Raw genomic sequence first — 22,129 nt, forward strand, 5'->3', positions numbered from 1 at the left:
TGTCTCCCCTCACCAGCATGGTATGTGCCTTGGCTTGCCCTCAAGCTTTAAGAACCCTGGGAGCAGATAGCGGTGCCTCTCTGAGATGAGATGGCTCCACATTCAGAGTCTCCACAGCTGATCTTCTCTTAAGACAGGGTCTGTTGTTTGTATTTAAAAACTTTATTTCTTAAAAAGTTCATTTCTCTTCCTCATGATCATTGGAGTTGCACAGTAATTTTAAAACGGGACACTTGCCTGTTTGGATACTAGTGATTTCTGCCCCAACCAGATTGAGATGCAGAGTCTATAGACTGCTTTTAGAAACTGCTGATGGAGTCCCTGACCCATATACAGGTACATTTTCACTTATGCTTTGACTTTTCCAGACATTTAACAATCCAGGAAAACTTAAACACATCAGAGGCACCAAGGAATGCCAAAAGAATAATTTAGTGCATTTATGTAGCAGACTTAACTCTAGTACAAACCATTCAATTTCAAGTGTCACCAGTCCCAAGAATTCATAAACAGAAGTAATTTAACACACCAAGTACATGTGCCAGGCAAATGCACCTGAAGGAGGTTCATTTAGACAGCTGTAAACTGGACCAGAGCCTCAGACTGTGACTGGGCCACACTCTCTTTCCAGGATGGTGACAGTCTTCTTAGGTTCTTGAAAGTCTGAAAGGTTACAGTAGGTACCAGGTCAGTTAGCACAGGAAATGCCTAAATGCTACACATATTCCCCTAGAGTTCTCCTCCTGGCATCTGCTATTGGTGCACAGTCTCAAGTCAGCTACACACTCTGCACTAGCCAGAGTATCTGCACTGATCTGTACTGAAAATGCCATGTGTTGGCTGGCTCTGTAACATACCCTCACTTGCAGAGTGCTATGGAATAGAAAATGTTCAACACTCCTGCAGTTGAAATTTCTTGAGCAGTATTCTTGCAGAGGTAAGTTCCTGAAGTAATCCCGCGCTTCTTATTAAGAAATATCTTAATTGCAACCACAGACTGAATAAATTTGTTGTGTTTATTAGTTTCTTGAAAGGAACCACTCGCCTGTTGTGAAGAGTGGGGAGGGACATAACTTTTTCCGCATCATGTGCCACATGGGGGGAGCTGCTTCTGGCACTTGGTTTTCCACTGACCTGACTCCTTAAACCCCTTCAAACCAGCAGTTACTTTTGGCTGGAGAAATTGAGTTGGCCTGATGCTGTCAACCTACAATGCAGTGCAGCTGGCCAAACTAAGCAAAGGAAGTTGTACAAGCCTGGAAGAAGAGGAAGCGTGATGTCCTTGCTTCGCAAATTCCATACATCCAAAAGATTAATTCTGGACTGAGACCAAGCACATCACCTTCCCATTTGAAAGAGAATTTAAAAAGGGGAGAAGAACTGAAAGGTGGAACCAGGTTACTGCAAGTTTTACCGCAAGCCAGTCTAATGATCTGCAGATGTGGTTTTGTTTTAGTTGAACAGATGCTACAATACATCTCTGTACACTCACCCTCTGTCAAATCTACCCAGCTGTCTTCCGTGTCAGGTAAGGGAACTGAAATTCCCATTGCTTTCCGGATTCCGTACGTACTAACAATGTCACCTGGAGTCACTTGTTGTGCAAGTTCTTTCAGGTTATTGGTTACTCTCTCCGCTGGAAAAGATAAGTGGATGTGTTTATATGCTGCATACCAGCACAAAATCCCCAAAATAAGCACTTCGCACTGCAAAAACAGCTTAATTGTTTAAATACAGATGCAACTACATTAAGTATTGTATCTGCAGCAGAAGTGGTTGGCTGTACTGCATGCAGTTATGCAAGACACACTGGGAACTAGAGATGGTTATGAAGAGGAGGAGGAAGGGAAGAGCTGCTGGGTCAGGCTTGAAGTGGTCAAGGAACAGCAGAAGCTAAGATGTGAGCTAAAAATGTTTGGTGCACACCAACACAGCACTCAGAAGGGGAACGTGGTGGCACCCACAGCCACTTTGTCAGCACTAGAGGGCTTTTGGGAGCCCGCATTCAGTTTTGTATGTACCTCAGAGACACTGATCTTATTGCTACAAATGTCGTTTTCAGCCCAGAAGGAAGCTGTAAGTACTTAAAACATGTTAAAAAACGTAGTATTTGATCTGGTTTAGACTTGGTGTAATACCAACTGGTAATATTTCCCCAATAATGGGGGATTTATCTTACCACTTCAAGGGGGTGATTTTAGACCACATATGCTATAGTTGGTACTGCATGAGTTGGTTTTATTTCCATAACGGCTACCCCTGTACACAGTCCTGTCTTATAAGGCTGCCATTAACCCAGGCTGTGTAATTGACCTGAGAGATGGGCAGCTTTGCTCAAACAATTAAAGAATGTATGACTGGTATTAACTGGTATAGTAAAATAAACTGATGATAACCAGATCAAACCTAGAGTAAAGCTAGCCTTATGCTAAGAACCCAGTAATACTTAAGCAGGCCCTGTTCAAAAATCAATAAGCTAACCAGACGCTTCCATCGTCTGCTGCAGCATACAGAAAGCTCCCTATCAGTTTAAGGGTAATCTATTCATAAAGAGGAAATACTTGTAATTACTATTCAAAACTTTCATGTGGCTTTACACTGACACCCCCTGAATTTTCTATGCCTAACAAGGCATACAGTCTGCACTGTAACTGTTAAACTTTTATCTTTCTTGAAGTCAACACAAGTTGAGACTTGATCAGTTCTGCAAGAATGATCAGAAAAAGTGTATTTACCCAAGTGCATCTCTCTGTAAGATGGACCCAGAAGACAAATCATATTAGGGGGTGGTTTTGTACTTAGTCGTTCATTTTGAGCATCCTGGAGTTCTCTCAACAGCTTTGTTGTTTCATCAAGCTTCCTCTGGAAGATTTCAGCCTCTGTGTAACGAAGAAAAGAAACTCCTAACTAGTAACAGAGTGTATTTATTCAAATTATGACAGAAAATATAGTAAGGCTGATTATGCAAAGGGACTGAGAAACTGAAACGGTTACAGACAGACCAAACGTGCAAGTACCAAGAAAACTCACCCTCAGAATCAAACTCTTCTATGGGCATGCCAAAGTTTGTAACTGCTTTTAGTGCTGTAAGCCTGTCATTATTAGCAGAGTCCAATCTGGCAGCAATATCAATTTCCATGATCTAAAACAACGAAAAAGCAGCAAGTAGTAATTTAGATAATATTTAGATCAGCCTTGAAACAACAACAACATTGTTTGGGGAAAATCCAAACGCAAAGTTAGTTAAAATTAATCTGCTCCACAAATGTGAACACATGGAGGGAAAGCTGAAAAGACACCCTGTGAAACTTCCACTGCTCTACAGTTACTCGGTTTATGATTCTGTTCCATACTTGCACAGAAAATGGCACCTGCCAAAACCGCTGGGGGGATGCACAAATGATAGAGAAACTTAAGACCAGCCTCCCCATTTTGAAAAAGAAAGAATAAAACTCCCTTTAGCTCACCTAAACAAATTCTCTGCTTTAAGATCTGAGGCCAGAACTGAAAACTAGTCTGGGCACGGGCTGCAGATGAATGCTCCAGGAGAGCAACCCCTTCCCCTAGAAATGCTGCTACACTTTTTTTAAGTGAACAAGTTTGGGTGGAATGATTTTAGAGCTGTATTGTACACTTACATGGCCGCAAGGTATCTGAGAAAATTTCTCAAAGACAACTGTGTATCATGTGGTATTCCCCACTTATGTTACAAGTTCATGTTAAACCAAATCAGGTTAAGGTAACAATCAAATGACTGTATCTGCGAACCAGATCTAAAGCATGGTTAAATAATCAGGAAAAAATATATAGACATTTTCTTCCAGTTCTCTTGATGTAAACTCTCATTTAAGCCTTAACTTTTTGGAGATTCTTACTCTCCAAATGCCTACACAATGGCACACCCCTGTCACGAGTCACAGAGTATACATTTACAGCTTGTCACTCTGCATAGCTGAACAGGCCCTGCAGTTGTAGGCAGTTTTGTAACTGTGGGGCTAGACAGGTTAGAGTAGTTAATTGATTCAGAAGTTTTACCTTTACATCTTTCATTGTATTGCTTCTTTCATGTGGGACTTCAGCCTCCTCTGATGGCTGAATTGAGAAAGGATTTTTTAAAAAGGCATTAGAATTGTCAAAGCAAAACCTTGCAAAATACAGTATTTTTAAATTGAGGTAAATATACTGTAACCTTAAATCTTAAACTAACCATAGTGCATGTGCTTTAACACAGTAGAATAAACCAAACTTTTCTGACTTGCTAGCAGAAAGAAAGGAATGTTTGGCTGATGGGGAAGGGACATCACTGGGTTGATAACAACTAAGCAGACAGTAAATTAAGACCAAGGATACTGGCCTTCAAGATAGCGAGTGGCACCAACATGAGGCAAGACTAGAACAGAACAGAAGCAAGGACATACCAGCTCATACTCAGCCCTAGGACCTTGCGAGCACACACAAGCACTGAGGTCATTCAGTAAACACAGTGAGGAAGACTACTGGCAACCACCAAAGACCCCCACAAAGCAAGAAAAGTGCATGTGTAATTAGGGTGCAAATATCGTAATTAGGGTGCAAATATAATAATTAGTTCCTGGCAAAGCTATGAATATGCATGAGTATGCTAAATATATACCCGCTGTCGGCAACTACTGGGCGCTCACCTTTGCGAAATGATTTGCATGTGCACCCTAGTGCTGCAATAAAGAATGCTGCTTTCTAAAACTCCAAATTGAGTTTCAGAGTTTCTCTGACCGACTTCTGTGGTAACAATATAATGGTATAATGACCTTCCTCTGTAAACCAAGTCACAAAGAAGCTGGTTTTTAGAGGACTTTCTTCAGGTATTAATGTTGACTAAAATTCACGTTTACAGCACACACTGTATTGCTTTTTGCAAAGTCCACATGCTCTTCCCCAGTGATGTTACATCAGAGATTATTTACTGGGGGGCAAGAAGAAATAGAAGGATGACCTTTAGAGGCTGAAATGTATTGTTTCTATGCAACTGTATTTCTCTTTATACTTGAAACAGGAACCCTATAAGTGTCACTGCTGGGTACCAAAAAAGAGCTGAACTAGTAACACTAAGCAAATGTCTGAACTGGGGCTCATCTTTGACCCATGAACTATGGCTAGTATTAACTTAGCCAATGTATGACCCATTAATAAAAGGCTATGATCCATTTATTTTAATAGTTTACACTGATGTGAAGCTCAAGGCAAAACTTCTAGTTAAAAGGAACTGTCCTGTGGAGATTCTCAACTCATTCTTAGATTGCCAATTAATTTAACATTGTCAAATCAGCCCTTTTGATTCCCTTCATGTTTGGAATATACTGATATCTCCTAAGAGGTGAAGAGTAGCTCTTAGTATTTTTACATAGCACATACCTGAGTTTAAAAGCACTGCACCAAGTAAAGGGAAAAACTAAGTACTAGTTCTTCTGAACTAAAGAGTGGCTGCTAGGAACACGATATATTTCTCATGGAAACAGGAAAGCCTGTCCATGGTCACCTCCTTTCTAAACTACTGCTTACTGGCATTTTCCTACTGAATGGAATAGAAGCTAGTGCTGATAAGAGTGGGAGCTTGTGTTCTAAAACCAAAGACTGACAGTACCCAAATCCACTCTTACCACTTCCAGTTCTCTGAGAGCTCTAGAGTGTCCTCCTTTAGTTAGAACATCAAGCAAACTATCAGCCATTAAGAAAGGATAATCTTGTGATTTCATCAAAAAATCATGGATACTGAAAGATCAAAAGAGTTAAAGATCAAAAAACTTGAAGATCAAAAGAGTTAATGTAACTACTTTAATACCAAATGTTCAATGGAAAAATGTTACGTAAACTCAAACCAGTATGTACAGCATAGAAATACAAGTAGCACAGAACTGGACCTAAACAGCTTGCTTTAGTTATCCATGCCTTTTGTAGCTGAGGAACCCATTCAGATTCCTAACAAAACCTGAAAAACTAGGAAACTATACTGCCTCAGGCAGCTGCACTGAACAGAGCGCAAAACTTGCACTGTACTTCCCTTTGGTATTCCCACATCTCATTCAAATTTATACCACTGTGTAACCATTTTTGAAATTCTCATAAATCAAGAGCACTTCAACACTGAAGTTTTTATAATCAAGAATAACAGAAAGAATGAGAATTATTTGCACTGTAGTAAATAATACCAAAAAATCAAACAGTATACGCAGTATTTAAGAATGCAGCTGGGAACTAGTATCTCTGCACTCAGCTCTCCCACTACAACCACAGTAGTTTGGTCAGTATTTGAGCAAATACATGCCTCACTCAAGGCAGTAATGAAGTTCATTAATATTAAAATATCCAGTTTGTATAAACACTTGTACCACTCAACGTTTTCCTGGCTTTGAACCCAAGTCCTTCAAAGTTAGTCATAAGTATACCTAAATTTTAGTCTGTGTGTAGTATGCATCACTAGTATCAAAATCCTTCAATTTTGGTTAATTTCACTTCACAGGCAAATTCTCTTATTTGTTTCTTAAACTGAACAAAACCCAGCAGACTATAAGGACAGTAGTAACATCACACAAACAGCAAAGACAAAGTCCATCCTGCGGTGACATATAGCTGCTTCTGACTGTGAAAGCTGTAATACACATTCTAGTTGGTTTATTACCTGAAAGATCCTTGATTAGGCTCTTCCCCATATGTTGAATAGATTAAGTCAGAATCTTCTTTGCTTATGTTGGCAAATGTGGAATCATATGTCGGAGCATAAGAACTATAGGGTCCGTAATTCAAGTATGTCACTAATGAATAACAACAGTATTAATTATTACCTCCGATATGTGTGCATCAGGTAAAAGTGAGAAGGGGTTGTAAAACAATCCCCCAAAAGAAATTTTTAGGAACACATTTCTTACAGTGAAAACAAACTTCCACAGAATACCATCTGTTCACACTGTAACATGTTCCAGCAATATCCACCTCAAATGCATTTTTGTTTAAAAATGTTTTATTAGCAATATTGTGCACCTTAACACAATATGAAAATTCAGTCTGGTGCTGGTAACAGCTTTTCAGGCTATCCACTACACTCCCTCAAAGCTTGCGAAAACCTTTTCTCAATATAGATGAAGATTAAGCATGCCTCCTCTTATATGTGTAAATTAGGCCAGACTTTGTGCTATGCTGCTGTTTGACAGACATGCAATAATTCACTTTATAATGAAAAAAAAACTTAGTTCCAAAAACTATTTGTGTGTTAATGAGATCAACATATTTTAATTATAAAAGAAGAATGATATATGTTTAAAAAAAACCAAACAGACCAACAAAACAAACCAACCACAAAACAAACGAGCACTTACCTGGAGTAACCTTGTTTCTTTTATCTTCTTTGAACCCTTGTAATGTATTAACTCCTGACTGAAGCCTTCCAGCTGTCATACCCAGTTTTACAGGGCAGTAACCTGGCTCTGCAATAGGATGTATCATTATACAACAATCGTATGTTAGGCGTAGTTAGGTGACATAGCAAGATGTGGAAATTATTTAATACTCATTTAATACTCAGCCAGAAACGTCAGAATAAACAGGCCACAACTCGCAAGTTTTCCTCCCCAAATGCTTTGTAATGAAGACTATGTGTAGTCTTAAACATGAAATCCAGACTAAGTAAGCGGTAATACTACTTCAGTATAGAAAACTTAAAATTTACTTTAAGTTTTCATTATCAGTCTTCCTCCTTCCTGCCCTCCACTAATAGAGGCTACGTAACTAGAGGATCTGATTCTTCACGAGAAAGACCACGTTTTATTTATTCTTGCTGATGTTTTCTACTGAACTAATAGGTGAAAGAGAAAACTCAAGACTTCAGCTTGACTTCTGCCTGTTCTTAACCTACTCAGTTCAGCTCTGTAATGAGCTAGCAGTTAAAATGTCAACCACCTGCACTCTTTTAGCTAGTGGCATTACACAGATGGCACCAACATGTTCCCAGTGACTAATTCTGGAACATCTGTGACCTTTTGGGTCAGGAGACACTGCATTCTGTACACAGACCAGACTTAAGGGGAGTCCAAGAATGAAATGTGCCCAAGCATATGGCAGGTGCTCCCTTCTCCAATGGCAAAAGCTTTCTAGTGCAGCTCCCACACACAGGAGAAGCAGCAGCCACTAAGGGCTCTCTCCAGCTGCTCCCAGTAACAGGCACAACTGGTCCCTATCTACGTGCTCCCTGAGCTGCAGCTTTTTAAATCCAGATCTTTATCAGACTGAAAAAAAACCCATTCAGTTCTTAGCCAGCATTTGCTGATCTCCTCAAGCAAAACAGCAGCAGGCCTGGTAGGTGAAAGCAGCTTGTTACCTAAATCATACCAACTTACCCCCTGCAGTAAGGTCAACTGGATTAAGAAGGCCCAGAGTCGTTGTACCATCTGGTTTTCTTCTTTCGAATTCACACTGAAATAAGAACAGACTACTTTAATTTCTTAAAGTAATAAAAACATTCAATGAAATGGTTCTATCAGCAGGAATCAGAAAGGGATTTGGAAAGGTCAGACTCAGAAGTGAGTGCTGCTTTAGCTTTTTATTTTCACTAGATAATTTTATTAATGGTACAGGCACAAGGAATTAAGAAATGATGGTAACTATTGCTGTTTCTGTAGAGGCTAAGAGATAATACACGTAATTCCTGTTGAAAATTAAGTGGGCCCATTATTACCAAACTGGGTTCCTTCTCCTGGAGCATTAATAACCTTTGATCAGGTATGTGGCTTTTTCAGAACTACAGGTTTTTGCAGGTCAGACTTTTTGAGGTTCCTACTTTTCTTACTTTTCTACTACTTTATGTAAAATTTCTAGAAATTTAAGCTGAACTTGCTCTGCTGCTGAAAATCAGCATGTGTTCAACTGATATGCCTTTTTTTTTTTTTGACCTTAAGATGTTACACGGAAGATCAGTCACATGCGGAATGGTGTAAACTGTAGCTGTAGTAAAAGCATACCTTAAGTCTCAGCTGACGCAAGATGCTAAGTTATCCTATTTATGAAAAAGTGAAAGGCATTACTAAATACAGAAAGACCTACCTGGCTGTTTGCAAGCCGTCTTGTTAACTTCCCTCCAGATTCTCTAACAATACGATCAATCTGCTCTTGTTCCCTTTCCAAGTTAGTGCTCCGCAATTTGTCTTCAAGCAGATCTTTGTCCTTCCTGTGAATAAAACGCACATAACTTAGTTACTAGCTTTAACAGATAGATTTAACAGATGCCAACTGGTTAAATACCATGAAAGGATATAGTGAAGAAATTGGTTTTGTGTCCTATGCAAACTGTTTTTGTAGACAAACAACTAACAAAAGTGCCACTGAATATAGCTGGCAAAAGTAGGTGACAGATTTGTATCAGTAAATGCTTTTTTATGTCATCACTCCCACAGTACTAACAAGGATAGTTTTGGTAAAATACTAGATAACTCTGAATTTTACTGTATGCATTTTCAAATCTGTGAAAATAAAGTCTCTAGTATTTCAGAACACTGAAAGGGGTATTTCTAGATATTAAAAGATATTTCAGGAAGTATACATTCAGTAGCTATGCATTTACACGTTTCAAATGCAAAAACCCCCAACAGTACTTGAAATTGGCTACATAGTTATTTGTACCAAAATGTTTAAAAGGTCATTTATATAGATTAAAAAAAAATTCTTCATCTATACATAAGAAAAAAAAGGGTATTGTAAATAGAGTCTAAACTAATTTCTTTTTGGTTTATGAGGACGCTTTATATAAATGTTGCTCTGTCGAGATGAGGAAGTCTTTATGCAGTATCAGGAAAAGACAAACCCCCATCCACTGGTCCCTAGAAGTCATCCTGTTTCTGCAGCATGTAAAGAGTGTATGCTGTAACTATTATTGACATAATACTTCACTTTTTGTGTTCTTTGCCAGGTGTTTTGAATGCTTTAGCATCACCATCCACAGGTTCTCCTTTGTCTTTTCCATGACCATTTTCATCTTCCCCAGTTTGCTGCAGTTCCGGCTTGTCCTTTTGCTTCCTTGTCTTCTGCAGGTCTGCCATGAATTCTATACTTTGCTTCAGGCTCTGAATTCTCTCCTAAAAAATCACAGAAATCCTTTTATCTGCTGCTTTAATGAATCTTTTTGTAACCTACACAGATAGGATTTTATTTCAATTCATTCTTTCTTATATTAGCAAATATAAAGACAGTTCAAAAAATGAATCATTAAATGCAAACTACTTCTTCAGTAACTGATCTGGCAGCAGTACTGAAGCCTGAGCCTTAAAACAATGTATTTAAATTCTTATATGCAAACATTTGACAAATATGAAGTTTTTATTAGTTTTCATGAGATCCCTGTAAGGAAAGTGGAATGAAATAGGGATCAGAAAAGAAGCAGCATATCTTTTAGTATTTTGTTTTGTATTTTCTATTACCTGGCTCAGTATCTTCATCCCTGAGTGCAGCAGCTTTTTTGCAGCTTTGTAGTAAATGGTGTCTGGTTTGTTGTAAATCATTGCATTAGTACACATCAGTTTAAAGTTGTCCTGGAAAGACATTAATAATTTTGGAGAGAAAATTAAGTTTTTATATTATACTGTGTTAAAATCCTTGTTGCAAATGCAGTGTCATGAGCTTGAGGGAAAAAATAAACTTCAAAGAACACTCTTAATTCATGAATCTACAAAATCTATTTAATTAAAAATTTAAACAAAGATAAGTTACAAGTCTCAAAACTAGCAATAAACATCCTGAAAGTATTCTTAGGTGTCCAGTATTGTCTGTGGTTTTTAAAGCATTAATGGAAGTCCTCTCAGCTAAAATTACCCACTTCCCTGAACAACTGGCAGTCATTATAAGAAAAAACAAGGTGAAGTAACATAAAACAGACAATAAAGCTAACCTTTACAACAGAAAAGCTGCAATTCAAAGTTAAATCATTATAAGGAATATGCCAAAGTTGCAGTTACAATGAGGAAAAGAAACGTATGCTTGTTTGAAGTTCATTTCTTGAATGACTGAACTAGAACTTCACTTTTATACTTGCTGCAGAGCCTCTACGGGCAGCTATGTTTTATCACATTCTCAGCTATTTACGAAGACAAAATGATAAAATGAAAAACTAACCAGAAACAGCTGAAACAACAGGGAATACTCTTCTGAAGTTTTTGAGTTCTAAAGAGGAATGTGCTAGAAAATACAACCAATACTATTAACCAAAATCTGCCTAAGTGCAACTGTTACACAAATTACACTTCTTGAGTGCTTATCGAACTAGAGAATACTTCTGCTGAAAAGAACAATAAAACAGGCTCCCACACCTTCTAGAAATGTTAGGGGCCTTCAAGACAGGACCCTGAATGGACACACTACAGCACAGGGTTAAGCCATTGCTGCCAACAGACTGAGCTCATCTTGCCTTGGCTAGTTGTGAATCTACTTGGATAAGCCTGGCTAGCAGAGAGGTGACTGGAAACAAGTAATGAAGTAGCAACAGACATGCAAAGTCAAGAAATTCACCAGACTCCTTGTTTTTTGAAAGGCAATACATTCAAAAATGATAGAAACTGACAGAAACGATAACGTAGTCATTCTTAAGTAAACATCTAAAACAACACACCAAAGAACAAACTGACAGGTTCTATTTAATCCTGCATAAAACCTGAAACTGTCCACGTCTTTGGGATGTGCATGTCCAAAGCAGAATTGTTTTCTCTTTCACTTCCAGAATCAATTTGCTCACTAAAATTCAACAAGAAACATTTCTTCAGGCAGAAGTATTGGTTTTTTTGGCACCTTCATATTCTCATAAAATACTAGAGTTCAAGTCAACTCAGCATAATACATCTCTGTAGTCAAAATAAAATTTACAGAATTACCTTTAATTCTTCTATGGACTGGTAGCCATTATTTTTGATCTTCTCTTTCATGGTACTAAAATCCATTGGGTTTTTAATGATCATGGAATAGCCAGGAGCAATAAAGTCAGTCACAGGAAATGAAAAGAAAGAACTTGGATCCTTTCTGTTGAGAAATGAAAAGACAGCTTTTTATGCTTCAATTTATAACAAAGAACATATTGAGCTTGGAAATTAAATAGAAAAGGATTAAATTGAAAAGGAATCAAAAACATAAGCTAGAAATGGCTTGTGTCAGCACAATCTTTCACTTTTGAAGGTTGAACAGATCCCTTAGGCAAACCTATATAACAAAAAAGGGCTACAAACATATTACAGAAGTTATTTTCACATTTTGATAACTACCTGTACTCCTGAGAAGAAAACCCCAAAAACCAACAAAACAAAACCACCTCCTTTTTAGGTTTTGGCTTTTCAAAAAGTGGTTTTGTACTATAATTAAATCACCAAAACCCAAAAGGGAACACATGCCATGAGACTATATACTTGTCATTGTTTATTTAACAATAAAATTAACAGAAGGGAAAGCTTGTTGATGGAAGTACTAGATAGAAGTACTAATTAATGTTAATAGTTTTTTAAATTAAAATTTCCTAAGACTTTTGGTGATCTCTGACAGACACTGATGCTCCTGGGTGCTTCTAATAGCATTCAAATCAAAATATAGTTGGTTGTTATCATCTCCTTAGGATCAGGCTTGGCTTTAAGCTGGCAAGAATCTCTCCTCCCAAACCATTGTTTTTTGCTTTTCACTGAACTCACGGCAAAGCAAACAGTGTTTTGAAAAAACAAAACAAGCAAAAAAAAAAAACCAAGCAAAAAAAAAAAACCAAGCAAAAATTGTTTTGCTTTTCACTGAAATCAGTGAAGAGCAAAACAGTGTCACACTGGCCTCCTATACCAGTGCTGATACTACACTCACTGGTGGAATCCTTGGCATTTCAGGCCTTCTTCCTGAGGCTTACTTATGACTTAGGGATTTCTGCTCCAAGTTGCTAAAGAACAGTGAAAAGCCTTTTGCTATACATCTGCAGAAGCACACAGCACAGATACTCTACGAAATCTGTGGAACACTTGCACAACAGCTTCCAACTGAGAGAAAGGACTCAAAAGCAAAAGTGACTGCTTCTTTGTGTGGAAAGGTAGCCAAAACAACACATCCACTTTTTTATGGTTGTTAAATTTCTTGAAACTGACACCAAAGTCTTGAAAACTTAAAGTTAAGAGAAAAGTTGTGAACCAGGTTTCAAGCTTAATCTGATGATACAGGTAAAGGGAGAGATCTTTCAACCACTCTTGTGCAAGACATACAGATATTCTTAAAGTCAACAATGAATATGTTAAACCACAGATTACTTGAAAGAACTGCAAACTCTGCAAATTTGAGTATTTTGATCAAGACATTTGGTAAATAAGACAGTAAGAGAATGTGATTTAAGTTTTCAATGTGTACTTCCTTTCTATAGTAAATAATGATAAAAATAGGAAAACGCCATGTAAAAGAAGGTTTGGTTTGGCAAGTTCATTCCAAACTCTTGGGCCTCTCTGAAAAAAGAGTTCTTATACAGAAAGCATCACATTACTGGAAAATTGTCCCATTTTGGAAGTTTTTTAAAAATACCTTAAACTTGAAACTGGAAGTGTTTACCAGAAGTTTAAACTAAGAAGTTAGACGCATGCATTCTTAAACTTGTAAATTCCTAAGCCAGTCCTATTAGCAATATATTTAGCAATATTTTCACTCAGCTTTTTATATGCCTCTTTCCTTAATGTATGTTATTTTCATTTTATAGCCCTGAACGCATGTAGCACAGACATTTACCTCTGCAGCTGTCTCATGAGTTGATTCAGAGCTTCCTGAAGCGGTGTCTGCTCCACCTCTAGATCAAAAAGAAGTGGAGGGGGAAAGGGTGTGAGACAGAACTGACTGCAAGAGGTACTAAATGTCCAAGGTACTAGAAATCAACTAAACAAAACTGATGCCACTTGAGAGTTTATCATAAATGAAAAGAATACTGTGGCAAAACTGACAACATATATAGAGGATCTACTTTTCTCACTGGCCTTGACATTCTGCCCACTCTGACACAGGTACCAGGTACCATTCTGCAAAAGTGGTATAGAGGAATGTAGTTTCAGATTTTTGTATGAGATGGGGAAAAACACCACTATGGCAAAAAATGTCAAGTTACTTGCTACCGAAACAAAGAACAATAAAATTTGAGTCAATTAAAGAAAACTGCAAAACTGCAATTAAAAAAAGGAATTTCTTTCTTTCCCCCCCTACCTTCCTGTTTTGACAAAGTACTTGTCAATGGTTTTTCTGGTGGCAATTCCAATCTGATGGGGGTTTGACATTTCATTTCCTGTTCTCCCTCACTGTCTGCAGGGTCTCGGTCCCGTTTCCTTTTATCTTCCTAGAAAGAGAAATACTGTCACAGAAACTTACAGAAGCTGCAAAACCAGCATTACCACTGCACATAATGCTCTCTGGATCATTCAAAACAACTTCACATAGTTTAAAAAATAAAGTTGTAAGTCTTAAACTTTATGTACTGTCTCCCTCTGCTGGACAATAAAGTAATTCAGCTACAGAATCCAATGCACCACTGGATTATTTTTTTAAATGTGACAAACAGCCACTTACAGCATGACAGGAACAACTCTGCACACAGAGTTTACAGGGAAGCTCCCAATAAGATTTTTTATTTAAGTTTTAGAAAAAAGCTGTTATGAAATAGCCAGGAAATTTAAATTACAGGTACCAATAATTCTTCAAATAAATGTGTGTTTTAATTACCATGTTAAAAATTTGACAATTTTTTTTTCAGTTTTAATTAAGAACTTATGATTCTATTATTCTAAATTGAAAAGCCTTCTTCCTATTTTATATAAATGAATTTAGAGACAGAATTGCCCCCCCCCTTTTAAATTTTCTATATTTTCTGCAAGATGAGATATTCCAGATGACTTCATTTATCTTTTTCTGATGAAACCACCCGGAGAAAAGGAATCTGCAAAACTAACATAGTGAGTCTGAATATGTTTCAACTTAAGGATACAAGTAACAGTCCTATGGGCTCACCTCTTCATGTGAAGACTATAGAGAAAGTTGAGGCATGTCTACATGCTTCATGAATACATACCTTAACTTTTCTCTTTCTTTTCTCCTTTTCTTCTCCAGGAACTTGTTTTTCTCCTTTCTTTCTCTTTTTCCTTTTTCTGTCCTTGTGTTTCTCATGTTCGGATTTGTCTTCATACAGGCTGGAATCAAGTCCTGCATTTCCGGTAGAGAGCTCAGCGACTTCACTTCCTCCAACTTTCAGCACCAGCTTCAGTGGCTTTTCTACGTATTCTTAGAACAGCGGAGAAACAATCGGTGTGAGCGCAGCCCTGCTGCCCTCAGCCTGAACCCGCCACCACAAGCTCTCCCGCCCCAGCTCCCCCCCCAGCCTGTCACTAGCCCACACTCGCAGCCTCTTCTGCATCGCCCTCGAAAGGAGTTAGCGCCTCCGGGCCGGGTCCCAGCCCCAGCCAGCAAACCCCGCTCGGGCTCAGCGGCGGCACTAGGCCGCTACGCCCGGGACACGGGCCCAAGCAGGCCGCGAGGCCCCTCGGCCGGGCGGGGCGGGCAGCAGGAAGGGCCGAGGCCTTGCCCGCTGTGGCAGCTCCTGCCGGCAGGCGCCGCACGCACCTTCGTAGGGGTGCTTGTCCGACTTGTGCTTCTTGTGCTTCTTCCCCATGGCGCCGGCCGGGCCTGCGCAGGCCGCGCTGTTGTGGCAGAGACCGGCCCCCCGGACAAGCGGCGCCGCGCGCGACCGGCGGGAAGGGCTCGCGGAGAGGAGGCAGCGCCCCCTGGCGCGCTGGAGGTACGGCGAGCAGCGCTGCAGCCGGCGCATGCGCAGTGGCGGAAGGGCGGCAAGTAGGCCGTCTCGGCTGACGCGGTTGAGGAGTAGTGATGGCAGTGTTCCGGGTGCGCCCTCCTCGGGGCCCACCGCTCCTGCCGGAGCCGCTGTTTGCCCACGTCTGGGTCTAGGGGTAGCGCGGCGCTCCAGTGGCTTTTGTAGGATGCTCCCCAAGTACTCCTTTGTTGGAACTAGCCTGCGCTGCGGCATCGCCCTGCTGTGGGTGTAAGCGCTGGAGGGCGGGTGTGGTACAAGCAGAAGGGGTGCTGGGGAAGCCTGCTTTCCTAAAGCAGTTTTAAGTTGCACCTGACTAGGCATGAAGGGGTCCGCTCGACCTGGTGCTGCTGCAGAGCTCTGGCTTGCAGCAGACCCTCAGTCCAGGATAAAGGCCCAAAGGTTGAGAACTAGGCCCAAAAGTTGAGGACCTGTGCCCAAACTTTGTACCGACAAGAACAGCAGAGGCTGTATGTGCCTGAGGAAGAGAAGAGTTTGTAGAGGTGCGCTGAGGTCTGCAGCAGTGGGAGGGACAGACAGGTCTGTGCTGTGCTCTGACACAAAGTTGTGATGGTTGTTCCAGCCCTGCCTTTCAGAATGAGTGATTAAACTGAATGCTCACCAGTTTCAAAAACCAAGCTTTTATAATCAGGTTACTAATTTAAGGCAAATATATGTGTATTACCCATTACAGGTTAAAAAAACTTAGAAATTGAGGCTTCCTAGAAGCGGTGGAAGTTAACCCATTTGCATTTCCTGGCAGTACTTCTCGAATCAAGCAAATGGTTTTCAAAATTAAATAACACTGATTATATAGTCCTTCAAAGCTAGCAGTGTATTTGCTGACACTGCTTAAACTGGAGTTGTGGCTGTTTCAACAACATAATGTTTCCTGCTAACACCTATTCTGTAATACCTCTTGAAATTTTACTTCTCTGAAGTTTATACAGTGCCAAAAATAAACTGTGTCTATTTAAAAAGAGAAGCTTCAATTTTATTCCAACAGAATAGTCCTGTAAGTACTTCTCAAGTTTGTTGACTCATATGTGATACTTCATAGCCAAAGAAAATACATTGTTAATTAGAAATGTATGATATGGGTGGCTGTACATCTACACAAGGATTACTTTGAAAGCCTGAGAAGTTAGAGGAAAATCTCTTGTTCATTGTCCATTCAGTCACTGGGAATGCAATCAGATGTGACAGCTTTGTTTTGCATTTTACTGGTTAGATTTAGTGTCATTTGGTAACCTACTGAGAGAATTGTGTGGGTGGTGCTCTGGAACAAGCCACAGCTTTGCTGCTTGATCTTACTCCAGTAGTTTGAAATTCAGCTATAATAGACACAGTTGTTTTTATAATTCACATCTGGATCCTTTAATACTCTTATTACATGCGCAGTGAATGTTCTTAAGCATACTTTAGTGAGAGGTAGAGGGCTTTTGCTTGGAATGTGGCCACATGTAAAAAAATACAAGACTAGTAAATATTAAAAGGATGTGCTTTATAGAATGAAAAAAAGTTGCTATATCCTCTATTCTTACAAGAGGACTGGCAGACTTTCCAAGTATTTTTTTTTTTTCCTTTTAAATGTTATGACATGACCATTTGTTCAATTGTTATCCTGAAATTTCATGTCCTGAATTTAATGAAATTTGAGAGAATTATACACAAACAAGTAATGTGAGATATTGCAACATTGAGAGCTGCTCTTTCTAGTTGTCTCCTTCAATAACGTTCCATGGGTGAGAGAAAGATGCTTGTTCTTAACTGTTAGCAAACACACTCCCCCCACCCCCACCCCCACCCCCACCCACCCCTGGAATGCACTGGGTTTGCCATCTTCGTCTCTAGCTCTCCCTTCCCATTAAGAGAGCGGTATTCCTTTCCCCTCAAAATTACTCACACAGCCTTTCAAATCGCTGTTGGGCTTGGGCTAGCTTGGAAAGAGAAGGTGCTTCATTCCTCAGCAGTTTGCGAGAGCACTGTTGTTGGGTCTTGCTTGTCACTTCCCTGAGAACCAGCTCTGCTGTTACCTGTAGCACCAGAGGAAGAGTAAAGGAATCTTATCCCTGCCTCCTCTTCCAATACATAATGTTTTCTCAGCCCCAGCCAGGGACATCCCTTCCAATTTCAGGGGAATTCAGTTGTGCAAAGAGGAAAATCCTGAATGTTCTACAGCTCAATGCAGATGCTGGTTGTGACTTGGAAGAGCTGTCATTTACATGTTTGAAAAGTAATTTGTTCTATCATTGTTAAATAAAGGCCTTACTGTGACATGCTATTTGCTATCAATGGTGTTTTGTATTTTCAGATAAAATGATATTTTTAAACAACCAAGCACATTGTTCACATGTTTGATTTTGCCTGATGGAAGTGAAGGCTGTTTGTGTTCAGAGCTGACTCAAGGTTGCCAGAGCTTTGCTGAGATGCCTGGTGCCATGGCAGAAGAGCTCTCAGGGTGGCCAGAGCTACAGACTGCAGAAAGCTGACTTTCTTTGATTTACTGCAAGTCTCACACTGTTAATGTTTTGCCGAGTTCCTGTCTACAGGAGTGATTTACTTACCTGTAATTAAAATTTTCATTAAAATAAAATCTCTTACATACTCTTATTATAGAAAAAGACTTAGAAATATGGCGAAGGTGAACCCTAGGGACTGGGAAGTCAAATAAAACCCCACGTTCAAATAATCTACATTTTGCACTGTTTAATCTGGTGACTTCCTTGGAAATCTGACTCTCTTGACTTCTGTCTGATACTTCTGTGATGTCTGTTAGTCATATTCTAGACTTCAGGATTTGGACCCAACTTAGCATGGAATACACATTCAAAAATTCGGGTTTGTAATGCTTCCCGAATGGGCTGTTCTGCTGATTTGAGTTGCTATGGCTAGGAAAATAATTTCAAAGCATTTACAAGTTCAAGAAATGGACCTCTTTGTGGTTTTTGTCCCGTCCGTCCCCGTCCCTGTCCCCCCCCCCCAGTGTATGACAATCCAAAGATTTAATCCACTCACAGCAAGAATACATCATATATATATTGTATACATATGTGATGTATATTCTATAGCCTCCTCTTGTCACTTGGATTTGAAGTAACTGTAGCACCCTACTTCGAGGTGTAAAATTTGGCATCATTACCTGAGGGGTGAAGCATTGAGGAGTGGAGTATTTCATTTCACCATACCGTATTTTCCTCCTTTTCTCTCCTTTCCCCTCGTTTCCTTTTCTCCTATTCTTTTTTTCCTTTCTTCTCTTCCTTTTCCTTTAACTTAAGTCAGAATAGATAGGAAAACTTGTAACTGTCTCCAGTGTACAGTCTGCAGATGGCTGTGAAAGAAACTTTTGTTCTCCTAGTCTTTAATTAAAATCACACATAGACATTTGATTTCCATCGGACTTTTGCTGAAGGGCTTTAACTTCATTCCTAACAAAATGTCTTCAACAGACAAAGTATTTGATGTCAAACACTTTCTTTCTTTTCCCTGTCTTCAGAAAAGTTTTCATGGTGTATATTTGCACTGAAATAGACAAATTTGAACAAGGCTGAGAGCAGCTATTGGTAGTTTTATCATACAGGCTTTTAAAAATCTGTTCATGAAGCATGTGTTTTGATTACAAGCACAGCAAGACCCCCTACAATATGTCAGATCACTGGAGTGTTCAAATTTCCTTCAACAGTCTTTAACTCCAGCTGGAAAATAAGAACGTATCCTATGTTTCTCTGTTGCTACTAAAAATTATATAATCTCATTATTTTCTGTTTGTGTAGAAAATGGGGTGCCTCCCATAAATAGGCTTTAAAGTGGAATAAATTAGCTGCTAGTTATTTTAAGATTTTTTTTTTGCGTGATGTGTGCTATATGCTAATACTGAGCCTACTGAATCATTGTTTAATTGTAACATTTTTCAGTTGTATGCAGAATTATCTGGAAACTATGTAAGAAGTATAATATAGAAACTTCTATATAAAAAATATCATACAGTAAGTTTCTAATGAGGAACTATATAAGAAGTACCATGGAAACAATGTAACACAGTTTCTAATACACAGCTTTCCAGAAGGCAAATCAGATTTCTAAAAGGGAAGCTATTAGATGTTAATGCTCAATACCAATGGGTATATCTTTTATGTTCTCAAGTTAATGTGCAGTATGGCTTAAAGAACGACTAAATAGATGAGAGGTCTTCTATTTCTTCTAAAGGTTGCAGAAACTTTTGTTCCATTTGATAAACTTTGTTTTGGGAGTTGATGATAGATTTTTACTTGCATGCAACTTTTGGAAGTAAATTTATCCTTCCTGCGTGATTTTTTTTTTTTTTTGAACAAAATACATTTTCTGGTTGAGGGAATGCAAATAGAGAAGCTTCCATTACTTACAAAGAAAAAGACAATATTGCTTTGGCTCTGAAAATATTGCGTTGTCACCTAGGAAAGTTAACAGTTTTTGTTGTTACTTGGTCTGCATGTAGCTTTGTAACAAGATCTGCATGTCAGCTGAAGCTGCATGACTTTTGCTAATGCAATAACATGGTAGAATTCTTACTGAGACTGCAAGTTGAAGTGCGTGAAGTGTGCATGTGTTTTGCTAATGTGAACAGAGATGTTTCAGATGTCAGCTGAATGGATTCCAGAATTACATCACAGAGTAAGAAGGAAATTTGTTGCAGCTTATGCACACGAAACACAGAGTTAGGCCAGGGCAAGAACCTCTGTGTCAACAGTTGCTTCTGAATAGATGCTTTTAAAGCTCTTACCTATGCTCTTTGAAATACTTTTCTTTAGCAATCAAATAGCTGTCAGTAACTGCTTCAGGTCACATTGTTTCCATGTATGATATTGTTCAGAAAATGTCTGTGTGGGCATAATTTCTAGAAAGCCATTTGTAAGTTTTATCACTTTGTAGTATTAGAATCGCAAGGTCTCATTCTTGCTGGTTGCATGTACAGGATTAATAATTTCTGAGGATATTTTCTGAGGATCATTTTCCTCATTTTAATCAGTGTCAAGTTTCTATAGCAACTAGCATTTAAGGGTGAGAGAAAATAATGCATGTTGCTATCACTGTTAGCCTCAAAGAGTAATGGAGGAAATGTTGGAAAAGAGAAGTCCAAGTATTTTCTCATGGACCTTCATCTGTCTTTTAAAGAACTTGGATGGAGATCTGTGGATAGCATAAGATCATATTAATCTACATTCATTTAACTGGACCTCAAATAGTGTAATTATTTAAATTGGTTGTAGGTGGTGTTTTTTTTTTTTTTTTTTTTGGGGGGGGGTTTGGTTTTTCTTTTTTTTTTTTTTTTCCACCCAAAACACTGAGCAAAGAAGGATGCAATGAGCACAGTAATTTCTAGGTATGTATTTGATCAGTGTGTAAATAGCATAACCAATATAATAGTTCTTTCACTTACTGAAACCCTCTTGCTAATGACTAGTGTAGTCCAGAAGGAAGAGGTAGATTCTAATAAAAGCAGAAGGATGCAGAGACCACTGCAAAGCACGGGAGCCAAGTCTGCTAAAAGCTCTGGAAGAATATTTCCATGTGTGTACAAGTATGTAAAAGCTTGGGAGTTTTTCATAAGCAGGTTTGGCTTGTAGTCTGTGACACACAGAAACATTGGGCTAAACATTATTCATGACAAATATTTATTTAAGCCCAGTATTTTACACTAGCACACCTTTCTAAAAATATCTAAACACATAGCTGAAGTAAGGAATGTAGACAGTGTTTCACTGATTCCTGTATTACTATCAGTATGACTTTTACTTATTAGCTAAAAGATTTGATGTGACTATTTTCTTGATCCTGTGACTATTAAAAGGACAGTGTCATTTGCCACATGTATATGCCCTGACAAAATCTATTGTGGCAGATGGAATGTATCCCTTAGCTTGAATAGACTGTCTCATTATTATGGTGTGTTTTCGCTTTTTTACTTTAGCACTGAAGTGCAGCATATTCTGGGAGTGGTAACTCCCTTCTGGAAGCACGTCATAAAGTATTAGTGGTGAAGAAATGGCACTTTGTCTAAGAAAAGTACTCCTAGTTAATTTACTTGTGATAATAGAAATAATAATCTGTTTCTACCCCAAGATCTGTAAGACTGTAATAAACTTTATAATAACATTGAAATTCAGTTGTAATTATGGATGATTACCTTGATGTCCATAGAGCAGTCGTACTGATCACTCTGTTAGATAGGTGTGTATATTTGTGTAAGTCTGTGTTTTCTGAATACTTTTCCTTCAACCTTGTCCAAATCCTGTGGGTGCTTCTTTTAATAAATCTCTGTTGAATTTATTT

General features: G+C 38.8%; 1 protein-coding gene across 1 annotated transcript; it reads right to left on the reverse strand.

Annotated features, from left to right (window-relative positions):
- Positions 1 to 143: 143 nt before the first annotated feature.
- BRD7 (bromodomain containing 7) lies at positions 144 to 15,768 on the reverse strand. The gene is made up of 17 exons (XM_065663490.1): positions 15,616 to 15,768; positions 15,068 to 15,276; positions 14,209 to 14,338; positions 13,744 to 13,801; positions 11,883 to 12,027; positions 10,440 to 10,550; positions 9,913 to 10,097; positions 9,070 to 9,193; positions 8,367 to 8,442; positions 7,350 to 7,457; positions 6,656 to 6,788; positions 5,637 to 5,748; positions 4,036 to 4,092; positions 3,031 to 3,142; positions 2,736 to 2,879; positions 1,493 to 1,636; positions 144 to 663 (listed from the first exon to the last, which is right to left on the reverse strand). Exons 1-17 carry the CDS (start codon positions 15,662 to 15,664, stop codon positions 599 to 601), a joined length of 1,962 nt encoding a protein of 653 aa, XP_065519562.1. The 5' UTR covers positions 15,665 to 15,768; the 3' UTR covers positions 144 to 598.
- Between the last annotated feature and the right edge of the window lie 6,361 nt (positions 15,769 to 22,129).

Source organism: Lathamus discolor, chromosome Z, assembly GCF_037157495.1.
Source record: "Lathamus discolor isolate bLatDis1 chromosome Z, bLatDis1.hap1, whole genome shotgun sequence".
Taxonomy (NCBI): Eukaryota; Metazoa; Chordata; class Aves; order Psittaciformes; family Psittacidae; genus Lathamus; species Lathamus discolor.

Coding starts and splice junctions, on each gene's coding strand:
- BRD7 (XM_065663490.1), bottom strand. CDS start 15,664: ATGGGGAAGAAGCACAAGAAGCACAAGTCGGACAAGCACCCCTACGAA. Junction 8,443..9,069: donor GACGGCTTGCAAACAGCCAG/GTAGGTCTTTCT, acceptor TTCTTATTTCAG/TGTGAATTCGAAAGAAGAAA. Junction 4,093..5,636: donor CTCTCAGAGAACTGGAAGTG/GTAAGAGTGGAT, acceptor TTCTCAATTCAG/CCATCAGAGGAGGCTGAAGT.